The sequence below is a fragment of the Mustela nigripes genome, chromosome 1, assembly GCF_022355385.1.
Source record: "Mustela nigripes isolate SB6536 chromosome 1, MUSNIG.SB6536, whole genome shotgun sequence".
Taxonomy (NCBI): domain Eukaryota; kingdom Metazoa; phylum Chordata; class Mammalia; order Carnivora; family Mustelidae; genus Mustela; species Mustela nigripes.
The window spans coordinates 31822578-31846405 of record NC_081557.1 but is presented as its reverse complement, the minus strand read 5'-3'; the positions used below and the strand labels follow the sequence as shown (position 1 = coordinate 31846405).

The window sequence follows — 23828 nt, the reverse complement described above, 5'->3', positions numbered from 1 at the left end:
ATTCTCTAAACCCCCTAGAAAAAGAAAAAAGAGGAATTCCAGTTCTGACTCATGGGTTGTTATAGGACCCATTGACTAAATAAACATGAGATGATTCTGGATAGCCTGGTAAAACTTTATTTCTAATTTATTAAATATAATTTTAAAATTTGACAAGCCTTCACAGATATATTTTTTAAAAAGCTCTTTAATGTTAGGCTAAATTAATAAGATTTATTGTTCTAATCTTTTATATGTATTAACATATTTAATCTTTGGAACAGCTTTATAAAGTAGAATACCAAAGTTGTCACTTTACAGATGAAGAAACTGAGGTACAGTGATGTTAATTTGTCCAAGGTCATATAGAGAAAGGGGGCTCCGTGATGTGCCCGGATGGCTCAGTCAGTTAAGTGTCTGCCTTAGACTTATATCATGATCCCAGGGTCTTGGAATCAAGCCCCCGCCCCAGCAGGGCGTCTGCTTCTCCATCTCCCTCTGCCTCCTCCCCCCCGCCCCACTCATGCTTACAGGGTCTCTCTCTCTCAAATAAATAAATAAAATCTTTTCTAAAAAAGGGACTCCACTGGGATTTAAACCCAGGAGTATACCCTTTTCACCACTATTGGCATTGACTGTAGCACCAGTTTAAAATATGCCACAAATTTAATCTCTAATGGATAGCTAATAATAACTTTATCATAGATACAGTAAATAAACATGTTGTTAGAAGGAGCTTCTTTCAGTTACTGATGGAAAAGAGTTTGGCTTATCTGTAGTACATGGAAGTAAGACAGTTTGGACATAGGAAGCAAAATATTTAGCTTTTTGCCAGCTACTTTGAAAGTTAATACTAAAAACAGTTTGAGAGAGAGAGACGAGATCGGGCGCGTTCAGGGTGGTATGGCCGTAGACTAAAAACAGTTTGAGACAGTGACAAATGAATTTTTTTTTGCCCCCTTCCAAAAAAGACTAGACATACTAATGAATATTTAGTATGTATCAAAATGTGAATTATTTTATTTAAATTAATGTTTTAACATGCAGCAGTCTTGCAAATAAGGTTGGTTTTTTCCCTGTCAACCTGTTCTACCAGCTGATCTTTTTCCTTTGTCTGTGCACACATATACATAGTCTTGGCTCATCTGAAAAAAAAGAAGTACTAGGAGGAAAACAGAAGACTTCTCTTTGAATAATTCAATTAAAATTCACTTTAATCAGCACATGAATGCTTATTTATAAGTAGTTGTGTGCATAGATCTGTATTAATTATGTCAGATTGACAAAGATTTCTTAGTTGACTTCCTAAAGTTTCTTGTTCTTTGAATACACAGATGATACTAATAGTGAACAAATTTGTAAGAGTTAGAGATATTACTGAGATGCTCTAACCAGAAGAAAGCTTCCACCAAATCCTTAATTTTCCTAATGTAAACAAATTAATAAAAGGCTTTGTTGCTAAGTTTTTCTTTTGTAGACAAGTATTTTCTTTTCAGTGAATTGGTATGTTGCTGGGAGTGGGTAAAAATCAATATAGAGTTGCTAGTGGCAGTTTAATAAGGTGGGTTGTTTTTTTTTTAAGTGATTCAGGCTTGTGAGCTGTATTTTCTATAAATTTAAATGTGCTGTTAATCTCTTGTGAAGATTTGGGGCACTTCGGTGGCTCTGTTTGTTAAGGGACTACCTTTGGCTCAGGTCATGATCCTGGAGTCCCAGGATCAAGTCCTGCATGGGGTTCACTACTCAGCAGGGAGTCTGTTTCTCTCTCTGACCCTCCCCACTCTTATGCTCTCTTCCCCTTTCTCTCAATCTCTCTCAAATAAATAAATAAAATATTTAAAAATAATGATAATAATCCCTTGTGAAGATTATCCATCTCAAGTTTGCAGGTTTTCCTCTTCTAGAGAACCCTTTAAAAAGTCTTTGTTCATGTGGTTAAAGGGTATTGCATTTATCCTGTCAAACAGTTATTTTTGTACAGAACAAATGAGTAAGTGAGAACAGTTTTTATTTAGAATGCTGTCACTAGGGCAGAATTCCTGTTGGTTTACTCTAAGCAGTAAGAAAGTGTTTGCTGTGCTAAGCACCACACTGAGCACTTCACTCTTCCTGCTGCTCCAGGTGGGGAGCGGGGTAGACTCTAGAAGGAGAAAGACTGACTCAAGCTGTCATTGATCCCTTACTCATGATACCAGTAGTGGTAAATTTCTTTTCACCTGTGCTATGATTATCCTTTCTTGGTGGAGAATTCATTACTGGTGTCTAAAATCTGGAGTACTGCAGGGCTGTATTTCATGAACATAGAACACTAGTTGTGTAAGGTATTGATAGGTGTAAAGTAGGGGGGAAAAGAGGTTTGTAAGCAAAAGAGTAACACATAGTTAAAATATGTTCAGTAGTCCTCTTTACCATAACACTTCCCAGAACTATCAGCGTGATGACGTGCATTATGAATCTCAAGAGGAGGATAAAGCATCTGGGATTTCTTAAAGATTCCCTCCCTTTTTTTTTTCTTTCTTTTTTTTTCTTTCTTTTTCTTTCCTTCTTTCCTTTCTTTATTTACTTTTTTAACAGAAGAGACTCACTAGATAAGAAGCTCTTTGGGAAATGCTATTCTAGACTAGGCTTTCTTTTTCTTTTTTCTTTTTTTTTTTTTTAAAGATTTTATTTATTTATCTGCCAGACAGAGATCACAAGTAGGCTGAGAGGCAGGCAGAGAGAGGCGGGGGGAAGCAGGCTCCCTGCTGAACAGAGAGCACGATGTGGGCCTCCATCCCAGGACCCTGGGATCATGACCAAAGTTGACGGCAGAGGCTTTAACCCACTGAGCCACCCAGGCACCCCTTGACTACGTTTTATTAACCTTAGCCCTACCAACTTTTGGGGTTGGACCATTCTTTGTCATAGAGCTTCTTGCGCATTGTAGCATGTTTATCAACATTTCTTGGCTTTACATGACTAGATGCCAGTAGCACCCTTCCTTCCCCCCGGGTTGTGATCATCAAAAATGGCACTAGATATTGTCAGATGTCCTCCAGTGGACAAAAATCTGGTTGAGAGCCACTGTCTGGATTAATACTGCAATATTCTAGGTAGTTAGAGGGCACATTAACAATTTCTGTCTCAGATTTTCCTATTAATGAGGAAGAAACAATGGTCTAGAAAGCAGAAGCACGGATTAAGAAGGTTCAGTACATTTGACTGTAATAAACTGTCTGAGTCCACTTTATTCCCTGGCCTGATTTTTTAAATGTACTTGGAGAATTTAATGCAAAAAGTAACTTCAAACTTTGTAGAAAATTACATGGCAGAGACAAAAAAATATCTTTTATAGAAAGAGTAGCCCAGATATTTAAGTTGACATACTTATGAGGATATTGATTACACATTTCTAAAATTCTTTTTTTGTGTTTATTTATGCAGGGCTATTTTCTTCTTTTTGAGTCTATGTTAGATTCTGTTCTTTATGCAAAGAACAAATACTTGGCAAAAGGAGGATCGGGTGAGTAAAAATTCTAGTTTTAATAATGTAATTTTAGTCTGGCAGAACCAAGTGAACCTTTAGATTTCAAATAAACTATGCATGACTGAGAAAGTTCCCAATAGAAATGAAAGATGTTTCCATAAGATGAAGTTTGAAGACAGTCATTTACTATACGGTTGATAGTAGAACATTATAGAAAATATGCAGGACTATAAGTTAATGGTATTTCAAGAATGCTTTGTATAAAAATACTAGTGGTAGGACTAGCTTTGGAAGCTATTTGATGTTGAAATAAAAATCTTAACAGAAACTCGTTTTGATTTTTAATCCTTATGACATCTAGGTGTTTGTTTTTTCTAATAGAGTATTTCATACTAGGTTGGAAAGTACCTACTTTACTGGAAAATTTTCCAGGACTTCACTAAATATATAAACCTGTCATCTCTGTAATTTAATGAGAATATTTTTAAAAATGACTCTTTGTGAAGTGCAATATTTTTTATACTGGACGTACTGGATTTTTTATCAGTATTTTTTATTGGATCCCAATAAATTTAGAAAGCTTTCACATGTTCTGTACACTGTGAGATTGTGTTTTTATAAGCCTTCTGCTGTGAACAGTTATATACAAACATTCCGTTTCAAGGCAGGGGTTATATTTTGTCCATATTTGACTCTTGATGAAACTCTACTGCTCCTGGAACATAGATAGAGCATCATGTAAGTTTATTGAATCATATCATTAAAACTGAATTGAATGGCATCTGTCTCCCTTCATTCACCTCTCCCTGAACCTTCACTTTCTCAAAGCTTCAAGATCAACAAGTGGTTTCTGTGGCCAGAGTACAGTTGTTATAATTATTATATAAAGGGGCACCTGGATGGCTCAGTTGGTTAAGTGTCTGCCTTCAGCTCAGGTCATGGTCTCAGGGTCTTGAGATGGATCCCTGCTCAGTGGGGGGTTCGCTTCTCCCTTTCCCTCTGTCCTTCTCCTTCCATCCCCTCCCCTCCCCTCATCTCATGCTTTCTCTCTGTCTCAAATAGATAAATAAAATATAAAATCTGAAAAATTATTATGTAAAAAAAGGTAGATGAAAATTGGACATTTTGAACTAGTGACATAAAGCTCTCGATCATAATTATGCGTCCTGCCCATCCATATTCTGTGAAATCACTTTGGCAATTATGGTACCGTAAAAATCAGTGAGGCCAAAACAAAGCACAGAAAATTCTCCAGTACACTAGAATTCTTTTATAATAGCTTTTAAATGGTTTGCCTTTCTTTTTCAAAATACTTGCATTTATTTATTTTATCACTGTATTTCCTGCAAGCATTTCAAGATGTATTACTGATCTCTGACATGAACCTGGCTAGAATTTATATATATACTTTACCCTGCAAAAATCGGCTACATCTATCTATAGTTGAGTGGCTTTTTTAAAAATGACTGTTATATTTAGTAACTGAAACTAATATCATCTACCATTTGTTGATTGTCTACTAGCTGCTTAATACTATACTTTTATTTATATTATTACATGTATAATTGTCACAACAGCCCTCTGAATTTTAGAAACAAAGGTGTCCTAGAGGATGCATATTAAGTGGTCAAGCTTTGACTGTTTTTTTAAAAAACTGAGATCTGCCAATTCCAATATTCATGTTCTTTTCAGAATCCCTTTTTGTATCTCTACTAAAGTGTACTTTTTTGATTCTGATTCTTGCCTTGACATTCTAGGGAAGATTCAGGAAACTGTTTCCATACCTCCCTGAGTGGTATTCATTGATCTTACTGAAGGACTGACAGCAACTTAATGCATTTAAATTGAACTCTCAGTGAAATTCATTAAGAACTTACAGCATGAAAATAATGAGGTTAGAGCTGATGAAACAGTAGCAGAGTATTTCCCATCATCAGGGGTGAATTGAAGGCTCCTAAGTCGGGGTTCTTTTCATATTTTTATGTAGCTCATATTAGCACTGAGGTAATCTGGAGGTATATTGAGGAGAGGGCAGCATTTAATTGCCTAGGCAGTGCTATTGAATGTTGCTTATTGACAGAATTGAGAAAAGAAGGCAAAGTCAGAAATGAGTAACGTGAAGTAGACCATTTAACTTCTTTTGTGTTTGAGTATGCCTAATGAGTATCACCAGTCATCAGGTGCTCGTTCTTCTGTTACAAAGCAAATTTTATTTTTATGTTTTTCTGAAAGATTTAATAAGCAGTTAATGCAATGATTTTTTAAAAAGAATGATTGAATTTTGAGAGAGGGGAAAAATACTAAAGATTCATATAAGCATGAAGGGACCACAATTGATATTTTTCCATGAATTTAGGTACAATATATGTCTTACTATATATACAATGGTATGGAGGAAGTCCTTTATAAAACACACTCAGCCAGAGTGTATATTCTCCCTATTATCACCAAGCAAATTCTCCAGTATTTTGGAGGTATTTATTTACCACTATGACTACTAATAAAAATGATTTTGTAAAGTTAATGAAAATGTATTTACTAAAGATTGCTTCTACTATTTTTAGCTAAGATTTATAAAGCACTAGTTGTGTTCAGGAACCATAGTGTTTTACATTCAGCTAACATATAGATAAAGAGGAAAACTAAGAAAATGATAAGCTCTGGACAGGGAGATGGTTAAATACCTAATGGGTATAAGGAGGGGCACCTGTCATGAGCACAGGGTATTGTACATAAGTGACAAATCATGAAATTCTATAACTGAAGCTAATATTGCATTGTATGTTAGCTAGCTGGGATTTAAATTAAAAATTGGGGGGAAAGAACGATGTGCTATGACCTATGCATATTTTTACAACTAGAATTAAGACAAAAATAAATGTATGTTTTAGGATGATTACATAGAATGTATATATTTTATACCCTAACAGTGTCAAGTACTATATTTTACAAAAATTGGAAAAAGAATGCAGGAAGCAGGTGGGAAGAAGCGTATATACTTGAGTTGCATTATATTTAATAGCAAGAATTCATGGAATCTCATTTAAAGCTGACAAATCAAGTAATAGAATTGTAAGCACATTTAGCACTGCAGAGTTAATATTAAAATAGTAGTATTGATTACAGTCTAGTGGTAAGAATTGTGGTGAGAGACTCTATCTATATCAATTGTAGTGGTGATTACATGACTGTATGTGTTTATCAAATCACGTACAATAATACAGCAAAAAGGCCGAAAAGAGCAAGTTTTTCTTTTTTTTAAAGATTTTTTATTTATTTATTTGATAGACAGAGATCACAAGTAGGCAGAGAGGCAGGCAGAGAGAGAGGAGGAAGCATTCTCCCCGTGGAGCAGAGAGCCCGATGTGGGGCTCGATCCCAGGACCCTGGGATCTTTACCTGAGCTGAAGGCAGAGGCTTTAACCCACTGAGCCACCGAGGTGCCCCAACAGCAAGTTTTATTATTGCATATAAGTTATACCGTAATAATAGTGACATTTAAAAAACATGAAGTGCCATTTCCCACCTTGAAGTCAGTTGGACTATGATATGGTTTGATTTCTACTAAGCTGTGTATTAACTCTGTGCCCACTTCTGTATTCACTGTTAGTATCATCAATACATCTATCTTTTGAATTTAAAAAAATATGAAAAAAGGGAAGGGAGGAATAAAGAAATATACTAATTTCATCATTGTTCATGATAGGAGATTAATAGTGTTGAAAATAGAGAACTGAAAGTATTCTGTAATGTAATTACAAAGTAAGCTATGAAAACAAAAACACCGACTTCTTAAAACATTTTATTTTTAAGATTTTTATTTATTTATTTTTCAGAGAGGGAGAGAGCGAGCACAGGCAGACAGAGTGGCAGGCAAAGTCAGAGGGAGAAGCAGACTCCCTGCAGAGCAAGGAGCCCGATGTGGGACTCGATCCCAGGACGCTGGGATCATGACCTGAGCCAAAGGCAGCTGCTTAACCAACTGAGCCACCCAGGCATCCCCACAAACTTCTTAAATGTAAGAACTAATCCTTGGGAAAAAGATCATGTAGTGAACTACTTAAAAAAAAAAAAAGAAAAATTACAGATACAGAAAAGATAATATAAAATGGTAAAGGATGATCCAAAAAAATGTTTGTCATATCCATAAATGTAAACAGGTTAAACTCACCTATTCAGAGAAAAAAAAAATCAGTTTGGATCACCAAAAAAAAAAAAAAAAAAAAAAGCCAAATTCTCTATACTTTATAGAGGCATATCTAAAACAAAATTATTTGGAAAAGTTTAAAGGATGAAAAAGGATAGGCAAATCCCCTCATAATGCAAGTAGCAGTCATGGTGTTATTGGATACCAGACAAAAGGGAATTGGAGCAAAATGTTGTATAATCAATCATATGAGTAGGGCTTAGAGCTAAGACATAAAATCATGCCCGTATTCATAGATAGTCAAAAGGTTTTTGATAAAATACAATTTATATTCTTGATATTTTTAAATGAGAAAATATGAATAGTGAGATAGCAATAATATAATATATAAATATAAATTAAAATATAAGTATAATAAATTAAATATAAATGTAATAAATATCAGTAATAGCTTATATGATAAAGTATACTTATCTCAACTGAAAATCTGTATCATGGTTAATGGGGAAATACTAAACACATTTCCTCTATAATTAAAACAGGATTTAAATGGCTACTATTACACCATTATTTAATATTTTACCAGCAGTACTAGTCAGCACAGTTAGAAAAGAGAACATAGAAGATAAATCACAAAGGAGATAAGGGGCGTCTGGGTGGCTCTGGATGAAGCCTCTGCCTTAGGCTCAGGTCATGATCTCAGGATCCTGGGATTGAGTCCTACACAGGGCTCTCTGCTCAGCAGGGAGCCTGCTTCCCCCCCACCCCGCCCCGCCTGCCTATCTGCCTATTTGTGATCTCTCTGTGTGTCAAAAAAATAAATAAAATCTTTAAAAAAAAAAGAAAAAGAAAAGTAGATAAAACTAATTTTTTTGTAGATTTTGTGATTCAGACCTAGGCACTTCACGTGAATCAACTGAAAAATGATAAATAATAAAATAGTTTAGTACATTACTGAGCTACAAAATAACGTAACTAGAAATAAAACTTATATGCAAACAGCTTTACTACTAAAACACAGAAGAAAGATAAATAATTTTAAAGATAGACCATGTTCTTATAAAATCTTATATTGATTTTCCCAAAATTAATTTAAAATTTAGTGTAATCCAAAAACATAGACATTTGTTGAAGATAGATGATAAGTACATGAAAGTTAATTATGCTCTTTTATTTTTGTGTGCATTTAATACTTTTGTAGGATAAATTTTATAAAATTATAACATAATTCCAACAAACAGTTTTGGTGTTTTTAATTAGGATTTTTAAATTTTTTGGTAGTAATGTAAAGGAAAACTGAGATAGAAGGGTGTCCGTGTGGGGGAGCAGGGGACAGAAAGGCTAGTGGTACCAAATTTAAAACATATTACAGAACCTCAATAATTAAAACAATATTCTTGAATGAACAGATAAATTGAACAGAATTGAGAATTCTGGTATAAACCAAATAATATATGGCATCTCATATAATTTACTATCGATAGTAAATTATATAGTAAATTTACTATCGATAGTAAATTATATGAGAGAGTTAGGTAGCCCTCTGTGTTAAAATATAAAAACAACAACAACAACAACAAGGGCGCCTGGGTGGCTCAGTTGTTAAGCCTCTGTCTTGGCCTCAGGTCATGGTCTCAGGCTCCTGAGATTGAGCCCTGAGTTGTCCCGTGTCAATGCTCCCTGCTCAGCAGGAAGTCTGTTTTTCCCTCTTCATTTGCTGCTCCCTCTGCTTGTGTGTGTTTGCTCTCTCTCTCTCTCTCTCTCTCTCTCTCTCGGTCAAATAGATAAATAAATAAAATATTTTTTAAAAAGAAAACACAATAAATTATAAAGTAAAAAATGCACACTGTAAATATTACATGAGTCAAGGTTAAATGCAGAAAAAGTAAAAATACTAGGAGACATAGGTGTATTTCTTTATAAACTTGGGAAGTGTGACTTTCTAAACAAGAACTTAGATTCAGATGCCTTTATTAGAAGAAAGATTGATATATTTGATTATATAAATAAATTTCTAAATCAGCATATGCCATATGCAAAGTCACATGAGAAAGTGCAGACTGAAAAACTTTTCAATTCCTGTCACTAACAAAAAGCTAATTTCCTTAATATCCTACAAATAAGACCACAAACCCAATAGAATATTGGGCAGAGAATTGAATGGCAGCTCACAGAAAAGGAATACAGATGACTCTTAAAAATGTGCTCAGTCTCTGTCCTCTTAAGAAAAATGTCCAATCTGAAGACTCTTATTCAAGGTTACACTGAATACTCCTACTCCTGTGTTTTTCTTGATGTTGCAACTTTGACATTAAGGTCTGTGGTGCATTTCAAATTAATTTTGTGTGCGGTATGAGGTAAGGATAGATGTTAATATTTTCCAGCACTTTTTGTTGAAATGATTATCCTTTCTGATACATTGTGTGGCATCTTTGTTGAAAATTAATTGGCCATATATGTTTGGGTATGTTTTTGTATTCTGTTCCTTTGATCTGTAAGTCTCTTTTTTCATCAGTACCATACTGTCTTAATTACTGTAATTTGCTTTGGCAGTTTGGTCTGTGTGTGTGGATATACATGTATGTGGTTTTTTTAAATTATAGAATCTTACCAGTTTTGAATCTATATCAGTCTATCAATTTTTAAAAGATTGCTAGAATTAAGATAGGATTGGCTTGAATGAATAGATCAACTTGAGAATAATTAGCATCTTAACAATGTATGAAGTCTTCTAAACCATGAACATAATATATCCTTTCATTTTTTAAAGCCTTTAATTTCTCTTGGCACTATTTTGTAACTTGCAATGTAGAGATCTTGTACATCTTCTGTGAAGTTTATTCTTTATTAAAAATTATATTTATTTGAGAGAGAGTGTGTGTGTTATGTGTGCATGAGTGGGGGAAGGGGGGCCTGGGAGAATTTTTTTTTTTTTTTAAGATTTTATTTATTTATCAGAGGGGGGGGGGGGGAGAGCGAGCACAGGCAGACAGAATGGCAGGCAGAGGGAGAAGCAGGCTCCCTGCTCAGCAAGGAGCCCGATGTGGGACTCGATCCCAGGACGCTGGGATCATGACCTGAGCCGAAGGCAGCTGCTTAACCAACTGAGCCACCCAGGCGACCCGGCCTGGGAGAATCTTGAGCTGACTCTGCACTGAGCACGGAGCTCTTTGCAGGGCTCAGTCTCACCATGCTTAAATCATGACCTGTGCTGAAATCAAGAGTCGGACACTCAACCAACTGAGCCACCTAGGCACCCCTGTTAAGTTTATTCTTAAGTATTTAATTTTTTGGTCATTTTTACAAGTGGAAAGTTTTAAATTTCATTTTTCAGTTGACTACTGCTGTTATAAAAATACAATTGATTTTTGTTTATTAACCTTTTATCTTGTGACCTTGCTAAGTTTACCTGATAGTTCTAGGAGTTGTTTTATGAATCCCTTAGGCTCTTCTATGTGACCAGTCATGTTGTTTGCAAATAGAGACAGTTTTTTACTTCTACCATTCCATACTTCCTTCCTTTAATTTGGGGGACAAGAGGTGCTATAACTCTTTGAATAAAATAGGAAACAAGTCCATTGAGCTATAAATAAATAAATGAATAATCTGAAAATTTGTTTAAGAATGGGATGTTTACCTAGTTTTTGAGAACCTCCCCACAAAATAATGCTAATTCCAAAAGAGTAAATTTCAGCTTTGAAGCCTAGCAGTGTCCGCCTTCATCACGTAATCAGGGTTGACATTCTCAGGAATGGGTCAGATTAAAATTGTGGTCAGATAGGGGCACATAGAAATGATTCATTTCGTTGAAACATCCTTAGAACTGGTAATAGTTTTGTAAAATTGTAATTGTTGCATAGAAAATTTAGGAGCTCATGAAGGGAGATATCTTCTTCTACATTACTAGAAAAGAATGTTGTTTGTATTGCCTTTCATTACAAGCAAAATGAAAAGTTTTTCTCCCTCACAAAACTAGGCTCACATTTTGTCTGGAGTTCTTCAGAATATACATCTGTGAGTTGTAATTATCAAGGTTATGAAGTTGAGGACTGCGCCCAATACAATGCACAATTACCAAGGCAGTCAGTTCCTAATGTACAGTTTTCTGATCTTGACAGGCCATTATAATTTCTGGAGCCTTTTGTTAAAAATATGGATGTTCAGGCTCCACATCCGATCCTTTTGAACCAAAATGTAGGGGGAGAGTCCTATTTTAAGAACGTGTTCATTTGGATCTCAGTGTCCTGGTATCAAGCCCCTGATTAGGCTCTCTGCTCAGCAGAGGGCCTGCTCCCCCAACCCCTCCTCTGCCTACCTCTCTGTCTACGTGTGATCTCTTTCTGTCAAATAAATAAATAAATAAAATCTTAAAAAAAAAAAAAAGAATTCATTTGTTTGTTCTTTTAAGAATTTATTTAAAATATGCATTTACCTTTGTATCACTCGAGGTTACGGTTGGAAGAAATAGAAATCTACCTTGGCTATTCAGCAGAGCAGGATTTTATTAAAAGGATAGTTAGGGGGGCACCTGGGTGGCTCGGTGGGTTGAAGCCTCTGCCTTCAGCTTGGGTCGTGTTCCCAGGGTCCTGGGATTGAGCCCCACATCCAGCTCTCTGCTCAGCGGGGAGCCTGCTTCCTCCTCTTCTCTCTCTGCCTGCCTCTCTGCCTACTTGTGATCTCTGTCTGTCAAATAAATAAGTGAAATCTTAAAAAAAAAAAAAAAAAGGATAATTAGGGTAGGTTTTTAGGTTCTTGTGAGAACTAGAAAACCAGACTGGAAGTCTATGCAGCCAGGAATAATGTTTAAAGTTATGTTAACAGGACCTCGTAGAAGTGATTCCACTATCCTAATATTGGGCACTAGCTGACATATGACATTGCTGATCTTAACAACAGCAGGCATTGCTGCCTCTGAGAAGTACCCAGAACTTTAGATGCTTATCATTGGTGGACGTAGATCATATGTGTATGCCTAACTTACAAGGGAGTGAGCTAAAGGAAGCTTCTGTCATTTTCAGCCTCCATAGAGGAGGCAGGCCCTGCCTTGTTAACATAGAGAATTTCACAAATGGTTCAGAAGGGGGCAGCAAAATAGAGTGGCAGATACAAGGGAGTCTATGCTTCACCAGTACTTCTGTCTCTGTCCACAGTTCTGCAATGGAATTTGCACTGGAAACCTGATAGATGTTATGAAGTCCCCCTGTGCTTCTATGCCTTCCTTGATATTCTTTATGTAGAAAGCTGAATTGTACAGCTTACTCAGTGCTCCCTCATTTCTATCTGGTTGCTTTCCTTTTTAGTTTTTCTTTTTGCACCATGATCTCCTTCCCTAACTCAACTGGAATAAGTAAGGCTGAATGTTTCCATTTCCTCACTTTGCCCTGACGTTTTATTAATCTCCAATCTTTCTCAACCCCTTTCACCCTCCTCTTTCTCCGTTAACAAGTGCCTATTTACCTGGAGGGAATGGGGCTCCTCTTTCTCCTTCTTCCATTTGAAAAGCATAAAATGTAGCATCATGCATAATGGAAAGCATATAAACTTTGTGGGTAGACCTTATGTTGAATCCCTGCTTTGTCAGATAACTAGTTATCTAGTTAGCTGATTAAGACTGGTAATTGGGCAAGTTACTTTACTTTCAGTTCTCTTATCTGTAAAATGAGGATTATAATCTAGCTTTATAGAATCAGAATCATTAAATGAGATGCTTGAAATGAAATGATTGCTCAAAATGGTTAATTCCTCTCCTGAGTTACATCTGGTATACTATAGATTTATAGTGAAATGAGCTATAGCTAGTAAAATGAGATTAGTGTTAGGTTTATACTTTATATAAGTTTTAAAATTAATTTAAGTATCATGCTATTAAGACTTGACTTTCACACAGTTTATCTCAGTGTAATCAGTCACTGCTCATCGTTCATAGTGCTTGGAGGTTTCCTTTAGTATTTCCATAATTCACTATCAACTTTCTCATCTTCAGATCTGTGTTTTTCACATTTGTTATTTTTGTTTTGTTCAGGGATATTGTAGTAGCATCATTTTTCACTGTTTTTCAGTATATAATTTTTCAGTGTATATTGCAGCTAGCTTAGCTGGGCCTAGTCACTATTTATAAGTTAATGATGGGAAAATATTTCCAATTTCCAAATAAGGATTTTTTGAAGATATCTTTATTATATAAATTGGGAATTGGTTTTTAAGCTTATTCAGCTTCAGAATGTTTGCTGGTTTAGTAGCTTAGTAGTACACTTCCCTTTATACATATCAATCATTTTGTCTTTGACTATTTAAAATCCTTCTCCATATTGTTGACATGTGTTGTGAAAAGAATAGTTTATTTTGACTTATTATCTCCTTTTATTCTAAACCTTTTTACTCTCTGGTTATTTATATACATGCAGTGATGCCAGTGCTTATAGGAATTATTTCTTTATGCATCTCAGTCTTACCCTTTGGTGTCCCAAAGTTTGTGAGGCATTTCTAAGGGATAAAGGATTTCCCATCTTTATCTATTCACCATGTGAGCTGTTCTAGTGACAAATGAATTCTGGGCAGTGAATCGAGAAGGACACAGATGTCAAAGCCATGAATTTATAAATGGTCTGTTAAGAGGGTGCTTTGTCCAATCAGCGCTTTGTTAATTTCACCTACAAAAAGGAATAATTATTCAATTATGCTTCTATCTGACAAAAATCAAATGACAAATGTGTCAGAATGTGAAAGTAAAGGGTTAGTCAGGATTCTGGCAGGTGGCCCAAAATTTTAGCCAGCTGTGAGGAGGTGGATATGGAACTAAACTGACCTATAATACTGATTACAGGTCCTTTATGAATATTCATCCTTCTTAGTAACAAAGATAAAAAACAATTTCCTTTCCAAATGCTAACAAATAAACCATGATTTTCTGTATTTTTGTGAAATGTAATTACTTGAGAAATATACCTCAACCCTAGAAAAAGTATAAAGTCAGATTCCTCTTGTTTGTTTCTACTTATTACCAAGCTATTTGCATTTTTCCTTATGAAAACGTTATCCATATTTCTTGCTAATATTACTAATATAGCACAGAGCTTGATACAGAGCCAGAGGTCAGCAAACTTTTTCTACAAAGGCCAGACAATAAATATTTTCAGCTTTGTAAGCCCTCCAGTCTCTGTTCCAAATACTCGGCTTTGCCTCTAGAACACAGTGTAGCCATAGATCATAGGTAAATAAATGAGGGGTGGCGATGTTCCAGTTAAACTGTTTATAGAAACAAGCAGGGGCTGAATTTGACCCATGGGCCATTGTTTGCCACCCCTTGATATAAGGACTAATGATATTTTAAATTTTTCACAAAGATTTTTAATAATACCTGAAATAGAAGAACTAATTTGAATGTCTGTGTACTACATGACTCGGAAGGATACCCAGTTTCCCATAGACCATAGTGTGAATGGCATTCCCTAGAAGTAGCACAATATGGTGGCTTTGATAATGACCTCCCTCATCCATTTCTCCCTTGTCCATATCAGGGGTGTCCATATCTGGCCTGCTGCCTGTTTTTGTAGATAAAGTTTTATTGGAACATAGCCAAGCCCGTTTATTTATTTATTGTCTGTGGCTGGTTTCACAGTTCTAGCAGCAAAGATAAATAGTTTCAACGAAGACCATATTGCCTACAAAACCTAAAATAGTTACTTTACAGAAAATGTTTGCTGATCCCTGGTCTGTACCCTAACTATATTCGTCTTTAAGGATGGAGTTACAGGGGAAAATGTGTGAAACTTGTATGATTGTCATATTAAGTCCAACAAAAGATAGCTGGAAGTTGCCAAGTATCCAAAGTTACTTTAGAATTCTGTTTCTGCTTCAATGTTTCTCACCAAAGGATCTGGTTTAAGAAACTAAACATGTGGGGCGCCTGGGTGGCTTAGCCATTCAGTGTTTGCCTTTGCCTTGGGTAATGATCCGGGGGTCCTAGGATTGAGCCCCGCATCCGCTCCCTGCTCAGCGAGAAGCCTACTTCTCCCTCTCCCACTCCCCATGCTTATGTTCCGTTTCTCACTGTCTCTATGTTAAATAAATAAACAAACAAACTAACTAACTAAACATGGTTTCCCTTAGCTAATGCTCTTCCTGGCTCAGCATAGTCAGCAACAAATCAGATACCTTGAAGAATTTGTATTAGTCAGGAATTTAAACAGGAAACCTAACCATGTGGGTGGAAGAGGAGGACAGTAGAAGTAACTCAACAGTCCATGGTAGCCCAGTACCCAGTGCTGTAGCCCAGTGTACTGATCACATCTGCCTCACATGCCCCTTAGGCAGGACTTGAGAAAGTTCTTATCATGACATAGCACCAAGTATTTTTTCTGGGTGTCTCACACATCAGGCTTGAAAGGAACAATTGCTTTGATGCCAGCAGATCTTATCATGGGCTTTATTAGGGGGGCGCCTGGGTGGCTCAGTGGGTTGAGCCGCTGCCTTCAGCTCAGGTCATGATCTCAGGGTCCTGGGATCGAGTCCCGCATCGGGCTCTCTGCTCTGCAGGGAGCCTGCTTCCTCCTCTCCCTCTCTCTGCCTGCCTGTCTACCTGCTTGTGATCTCTGTCAAATAAATAAATAAAATTTAAAAAAAAATTGTGACCCCATATGCACGCTGCTCCCTCTGCCTAGAACACTCCCTCCCTGCTCCTAATTCATGTGGTCTTCAGTTCTTATATACTGTCCTGTACCTCTGCTATAGCCATATCTGAATTAGCTCTTTTTGCTGTGAGCTCCCTCAGTATCTTCTACCTCCCCTTTCTTACTATTTATTACATCATCAATAATTGCCCCTTTTTAAATATGCTCATTTCTGGTTTATTTGATTATGCTCTCTTATTTTAATATTGTAATAAGAACCTATCATTGAAATCCTTATTTTAGTCTTGCCATCACCATAATGGAAATCTTTTTTTTTTTAAAGGGCTACAAGATGGAACTTGGTTATTTTCCCTGGTCTATATCTGTGTTATTCCCCCACTACTAGTAATCAGCTGCTAATAATTCATACTGATGATTTGGGGATTTATATTTAGCCTTTGAAAAAAGTATATTTTGCCACAAAGGGAGATAATGATAAATTGTTGGGAATTTCATCTGTTACAGTCTACCCTGATATTTGCACTATCAGCCTTGTGGCAGTAAGTGATATGAATAAACATGCCGATAGAATTGCTTTTTGGGATAATGTGTATGGCTTCAACATGTCCTGTATGAAGAAAGCAGTTATTCCAGAAGCTGTTGTGGAAGTTTTAGATCCAAAGACTCTTATTTCAGATGCTTGTAGTATTAAGGTAGGTGTTTTTACCAATTTTATTTTAACAGAATTGCCATTTTTATCAGTTTTCATTTATGAGTTCAATATTTGAAATTAACATATTGATATTATATATGGGCTTTCAAAACAGTGGCTATCCTTCCTATATTAACCGGTCTAATGTACCTTGAGGTTACAGTATTTACCAGTTGACTATATCATCCATTGGAATCACTTACCTTTTTGTATATCACAGTTCCTTACTCTGAGGGCTTTGAAGGTGAAAAGTCCTGCTGTATTATCATTTATGCTTCATCACCACCTCCATGGCCTTATTCTAGTTTCTCATTTACAGTGAGATTATTCATTCATATCATATGTTCTATACAGTTTAACATCTCATGTTCAAATCTCTTCCAGCCTTTCAGATTAGTAATTACACTGAATTTGCCTATGAAGCTGAAGCCCTACTCTGTTCAGATTTCTCAGTTAATTCCTTTTGTGTTTTAAAATCTTACCGTTCATCATGTTACTCTTTAGTTTTATTGTTAATTTTGCTGTGTCAAATTTACATAGGTTAAATAATAACTTTGCAGTGAAAAGTCATTGCTTTTCTTAAAAAATCCTTAGTTTGTCTGTTTTAATTAGATAAATATAGTTTGTTCAGTTTTAGGTTCAGAGCATTGCCTGATATTTGTAGTCACACTTTCATATCATCAATAATTGTTCTCTGCATAGAATGGATATTCAATAAATATTTGTTAATTTTCTTCATAGATAAAATATTTAAAGTTGGCATATAATAATAAACTTAAAAAGTTTCTCAACAAGAGCAAGCTGATTAAAATTGCATTTAGCTTTTAAGAAAAAACTGTAACCTGGTTAATGATTATAGTACTGTTGAATCCTGTGGTACACTGATAATAAGAGATTTATTTGCATTCCTTGATTCTGGGTAGGAGTGTACAGTTTCAGCCAACTCAGCCTCAAGGCTCTGCAGAAGAGGAGGGTAGTGGGGGGAGGGTATTTTTCTCTATAGTGCTCTCTTTGTTTAATGCCCAAAACTTCTATGAATAAATAGTTGAAATAGAAGATTTTAGACTAATAACAAAGATGTTCAAAAAGTACACATACTCTTTCTCTTTTTTTTAAACATTAATAAGTATTTATTTACTTGTTTGTTTGGGTAAATATATTTTGTTCCATGTTCCACAATGCTCTATAAATAAAACTCAACCACACTGTAACTTCTTTAAAATTTTCTCAAGCTATTTAGAAGAGGGTAATGGCTCAAGTACATAGTCCTATGAATTGTGTATGCTGTGTCATAATCTACTCATGGCAAGTCAGGCCTTCATGACCTCCCTGCTCTCCAAAGTAAAATGAAGAAGAAATTGAACCAGGGCAGAACAGGAAGATAAGGCTCTTTGGCCATTGTTTTCCTGAGTTGAATCTTCTTCCTTGGCTTGGCTCTTTGATTTCATCTGTTACGGTTTTTCCTAATATCTTACAAAGTTTTCTTCAAATGCAGTTACAAAAAGGAATTCTAAAATACCTTATCCTTCTCATTAGCCTTTGTTTTCAAGTTGGCATTTCCTATAAAAATGTTGACTCTTATCATGTATAATTTATAGCAAATGTGTACCACTAATGGTATACAAAATTATTTTAGTTGGAAAACAAGAAAAGAATTTTGTTTGAAGATGTTTTAGTGTATCTCGGAAAAACTCTAGCACATCAGAGCCATGATTTGATATGTAGTGTACTTACAAGAAGTTTAAGTAAAAAAATACTCATTTGGTTTATACAAAAATTAAACGATAGTGCTAGTAGCCTTTAAATTTGAAAACAACCCCAGAAAAAAAAAAAAAAAAGAGGGGGAAAAAAACCAACCCCAGAAGTGAGGTTTGAATGATTAAACTTTGCAAACCATTGGTTTACAGTAATCCGTTTTGCATAAAGAAATATTTATCTGTTTGATTTGGGGTTTGTTTTCACTATTTTTACTAAATTCTTCCTTCCACTCTTTCTTAATGGGTAGCAAATAGATTGCCATACAACATCTGTCTCAGCTTTGGAGTTTTCTTCAGATTTTACCCTGCAAATTACAAAGACATCCATGTGCACGGTAAGTGGTTTCATCTCCTTTCACAAATCTCACTAGCAGTGCAGTTGATGGGCAGGCTAATGAATTAATTACCGGACCTGTGATGAATGAAAAAGACTATTGCCTTCGACAGTCTATCTTTGCCTTTGTTAGGCTATTGAACAGATCTGTTTTGATGGGTCAGTAGACTTAAAAAAAGTTAGTTTAGTTGAGAGGAGAAAGTACTAGGACACCATGTTTGCAATGATTTTTCTTTATAAAGTCTTCCTTATTGCCTCTCATGTAACTGATTGAGAGTACTAGTCTTTATCTTCAGAGATAAGTTCATGTCCTTTACCTCCTGATAACTCTTAATACTCAATATAGATGGAAGTAAAATATGTTCATTTGGTATAATATTTTATATTCTTCTGTAAAATATAAGAAAGAAATGATGATTTACCTTTCTTTAAAGAAGCATCCTGGTGTAATTGGTCATTAGAAAAATTTATCTGGATTCCCATTTGGTTCTGGCACTTACTAGTTCCTTACTTTGCTCAAGTTACCTAGGTAATCTATACCTCAGACTAATCAACTGCTTTAAGAGAAATAGTAATAATTTCTATCTTGTAGACTAGTTATACAGATTAATGAATTAATATATGTGGAAGCACCTACAAAGTAGCCAGAAATGTTAGATTATTGAAATATATTAATTTTTTTCTTAAATATTTTCTAAATGTTTATTAATACTAAGATAACAATATTTTTTACCAGGAGACTCAGAATGTTAATAAAATGTGGGCCTTTACTTGAGAAAGTATGAATTTACGTAAGTGGTATTGATACAAATATTTATATTAAAAATTGATTGTATAGGGGCGCCTGGGTGGCTCAGTGGTTTAAGCCGCTGCCTTCGGCTCAGGTCATGATCTCAGGGTTCTGGGATCGAGTCCCGCATCGGGCTCTCTGCTCAGCAGGGAGCCTGCTTCCTCCTCTCTCTCTCTCTCTGCCTGCCTCTCTGCCTACTTGTGATTTCTCTCTGTCAAATAAATAAATAAAATTTAAAAAAAAAAAATAAAATAAAAAATAAAAAAAATAAAAATAAAAATAAAAATTGATTGTATAGTTTTTGAAATACTAATTGTACCTTCAAAATTAAAATTTTACTGAAAACTATATAATCCATAACTGTGTGAAACAGATTATAGTCATGTTGACTTTGACTCTTGAACCTGACTTTTTAAAAGATAAACATACAAAAGATTTTATGACTTCTTAAAAATTGTTTCTGTCCATTTTGATCTAATACTATTTTAAATCAAGTGAGTGTAATGGTGTGCTTTGATGTTTTGAAGAATTCTTTTCATAGAAATTGTTTTTACAGTTTTTACAAAGTAGCTATCTAGATCCCAGATTTTTTATTTTATTTGGGGATACCCAATATATTTGTTTATCTGATAAAAACAAAATTTCATTCTTCCCATTCATTTCTCCCAGATTTTCCAGTTGTTCTTTATAATAACTGAAATAATTTGTTCGATTGAAATTACAGACTAAAGGTTTTAAGTCTTAGAGTTAAGCCCTGTGTTTGATGTTAGTAATCCTTGAGAGTTAAAAAAAGACCTCTTGATTAATGACAGTTTATTGATCTATAAGGGAATTCTTAGATAGAAATTGACATATTACCAGTATTATTAAGTAATATTATTTTAGGTCGTCTCTCCTTGTCCTTCACATGAATCAGAGAGCAAATGTAAAACTGTAGTGAAGACTTGAAAAGCTGTTTTTAGCTGTGGACATTTTTTAGCTTTAGGTAGACAGAGGAGTTTACTGAGTTTTTTTGAAATGTTCTTTATTTTTTGGGTTATTGGTCAGGGTTCTTAGTTTTAGACAACAAGGTCCAAATCAGCTTGTTAAAGCAAAAGGTGATTTACTGAAGAGTTAAGCAGTATAATTCCAGACACACTGGGAGAGCTAAGGAATAGACAAAATACTCTCAGACCGCATCTTGGAACTAGCCTGGCCACAAAGCAGGCCTGTACCACTGCAGACCCTGTAAACCCAAGAGCCCCCCTGGGGGCTCATGAGTGGTAGGCCCCACTGATGAACGCAGATCAGCAGAGCTCTTCACTCCCATCCTGTACCTATACCCCCCTGCACACGTCATGCTGTCCAGTTCCTCTGTCCAGATCTTCCTTCAGCACCTCTGGCAGCACATAGGTCCGGTTGTACACTAGTGATTAAAAAGTCTTAGCAAGCAGTTTTAGCTGCAGTAGTGTTGTGCTACAGAAGAGTTTCACAGTGCATGTATAGAATTATTTTCTGTTCCTATTACTTGCCATAGAGTAAAAGAAGCTTTTTGTTGAAATAAATTGTACTTACCCTTTAATGATCTTGGTTTTATTCTGTATATTTAAAAGAATAAAATAGAAACCAAACACAAAAAAGCTCATAAAGTCTAACACAAAAACTATAATAGAAATTTTTGTATTAAAGAACATATCAAGTAGGTACTTGCTGCATTTGTTCCCCTATAGAGTTCTGTAAGAAAGATAAATCCAAAAGAACCTGTTATATTACCTTATTTCCTTAAAGAGCCTTTTAGATTAATATTTTTATTCCCAGCATGCCTGAATGATTTCAGTATAAAAGTCTAGAAACGAGGTAAGTCTGGTGTTTAGGTCGGAGGTGGCAGAAAGTTGAAGTGGACTTGTGTATAAGTCTGATCACTGCTGAAGAACTCCTGTAATCACCTTTGAGAGGAATGTATAGTTTCAAACCATATTTATTGGATACATGCCAGGTACTGAACATAGAAATTTTAGTACTTATTCAACTTTAACCTTTCTGAGATTATTCTGTCAAATAATTTGTCAACAAAAATTTTCTTGGTGATAATGTCTTAGTCATTGAACACTTGCATGCCAGACAATGTGCTAATCACTTTAAAATGATTATTTCATTTAGTCTTCTTTTTTTTTTTTTTTCATTTAGTCTTCTTAATAATCATTTGAAGTAGGTACTAATATTCCCATTTTTTGGGTGAAGAAAAATAAATCACTGTGTCTTACTTGTGAAATATCCTGATCCTGCTAAAAAAAAACTCCAATAGGATTGTACAAGCTATTAAGGGAAGATACAGAAACTTATGAATGAGATATTTGAGATGTGGAAGAAGAGAGGGAGCCTGTTGCATTTGAAACAGATCTGAAAAATCTAAAATATGTTGCATATGAAACAGGTCTGAAAAATGTGATTCTCAGCCAGTAGTCTAGCAGTTGTTGGTAGGGAGAGAGAGTGTGATCAAAATACACTCTTTCTCAGAGAAAGGGCTAACAGAGTTATATGATAAAGTAAGTGACATAGCCCATCCTCTTTGTTGAGAAAAAGTAGATCTTCAAAAAATTTTTTTCTTCATATTTTCAGAGTGTATTTTTTGTTATTCGGTCAAGCGTCTACATGTCTTAAGTACTTCCTTTTCTTCCCGGCATGCTTACCCTAATGTGAGCCTGGCATGAATAAGGGTTTGTGGCCTGTAATACCTTTATTACAGTTTCATTATTTGTGAGTCCCAACTATTCATCCATATCTACTCCAACTATCTTTTGCTCTTTGAGGTGGTGCCAACTCCGTACACTCTTCTGCTACCAACCATCTGGAGCTATTATACAAGCCTAGTCTCTAAGGCTACTTTTGAATAGATAGATTATTCGCCTGGTTACTTGGGAATAATCCACAACAAAGGTATTAAAAAGGATGAGTGCCTAATTGGAACTTTGTTTCTCCTTTATAGTGTAAGAAGAATTAGTGAAAATACTTAAAAAAAAAAAAGGCAGTACCTGCCAAAGAGATGGAAAAAGTTACTTTGGGGAGGAAGAGGTATGGCTTCTTTAGATAGGGTAAAGGAAAAAGTATCTGCTTTTCTACTGCTGAATACAAACCTTCAAATATATTAAAAAATATTAAAATCCTCCTGCTTAAAACTTGAATGCATAGCCAAAAAGTAAGATGGATGATTTCTCTGAGTAGTTAAGCCCATTTTAAATATATGCATAACCATTTATTTCTAATGAGATTCTAAATTTGTAGCCTAATTAAAATATTAGAGGAAATTGGATTTTTCAAAGTAACAAGATGCTAAGAAAACCCCCTTTGCATTTAATTTCAAAAGCATGTGTGCTGTAGACTGATAGTGTTTTTAGATGGCTTTCTCAAGTTAGAACCTTTAATAAAACATCTTTTCTTTGCAGTGTTCACCACCAACACACACAGGCACATACACACACCACAGAAGAAATTTGATAGCATTTTTAATGTAGTGTTTTTGCATCAATAAACTTTTTTATGTTTTTGGGAATTTAACAGGTTATGATAATCATATGTGTCTTGGATATTGGTTAAAGGATAATTTTCCAATGACTAGTAGTGCATACATAGCAATTTTTTAACATTTTTTATGTATCTTATATTATTGACAGTTTAGGTCAAATTGCCTTTGCTTTCATGATGAGGTATGAATTGTTAGCATCTGACTATCACAACAGGCTGCCTAACATTGCAGTAAATGAGCAGTCAAGTCCATTATTATATGGAAAGTTTACAAGTGTCGAAGGGAAGTGGTTTAAAGCCATACATCTTAGAACTAATATGTTGTATTTTGTGAGTTCTAGTATATTTTTGTCATTTATTCAATTGTGTAATATTCTCCCTTTCTGTTCCATCGGGGTTCATACTGGCGTCTGTGTGTTTAAAAGCTCCTTAAAGATATAGGCAAGCATATGCATTGAATGACTCTTCATACTGCCTTTAATGTAACAAATGAGTTGTTTACCTTTAAAAGGAAAATATTTAAGATGATTTTA

At 35.2% G+C, this 23828-nt stretch overlaps 1 protein-coding gene across 4 annotated transcripts in view; it reads left to right on the top strand.

Annotated features, from left to right (window-relative positions):
- The window catches only part of PRMT3 (protein arginine methyltransferase 3), a 129866-nt gene that overhangs the window by 68361 nt on the left and 37677 nt on the right, over positions 1-23828 (top strand). For 3 of the 4 annotated variants that reach the window (XM_059407077.1, XM_059407057.1, XM_059407066.1), the window contains 3 exons: positions 3403-3481; positions 16727-16914; positions 18919-19005. In XM_059407077.1, coding sequence (XP_059263060.1) covers positions 3403-3481; positions 16727-16914; positions 18919-19005 — 354 coding nt within the window. Of the gene's footprint in view, positions 1-3402; positions 3482-7281; positions 7680-16726; positions 16915-18918; positions 19006-23828 lie in introns of those variants that run through there. The other variant, XM_059407084.1, reaches the window with a different exon arrangement.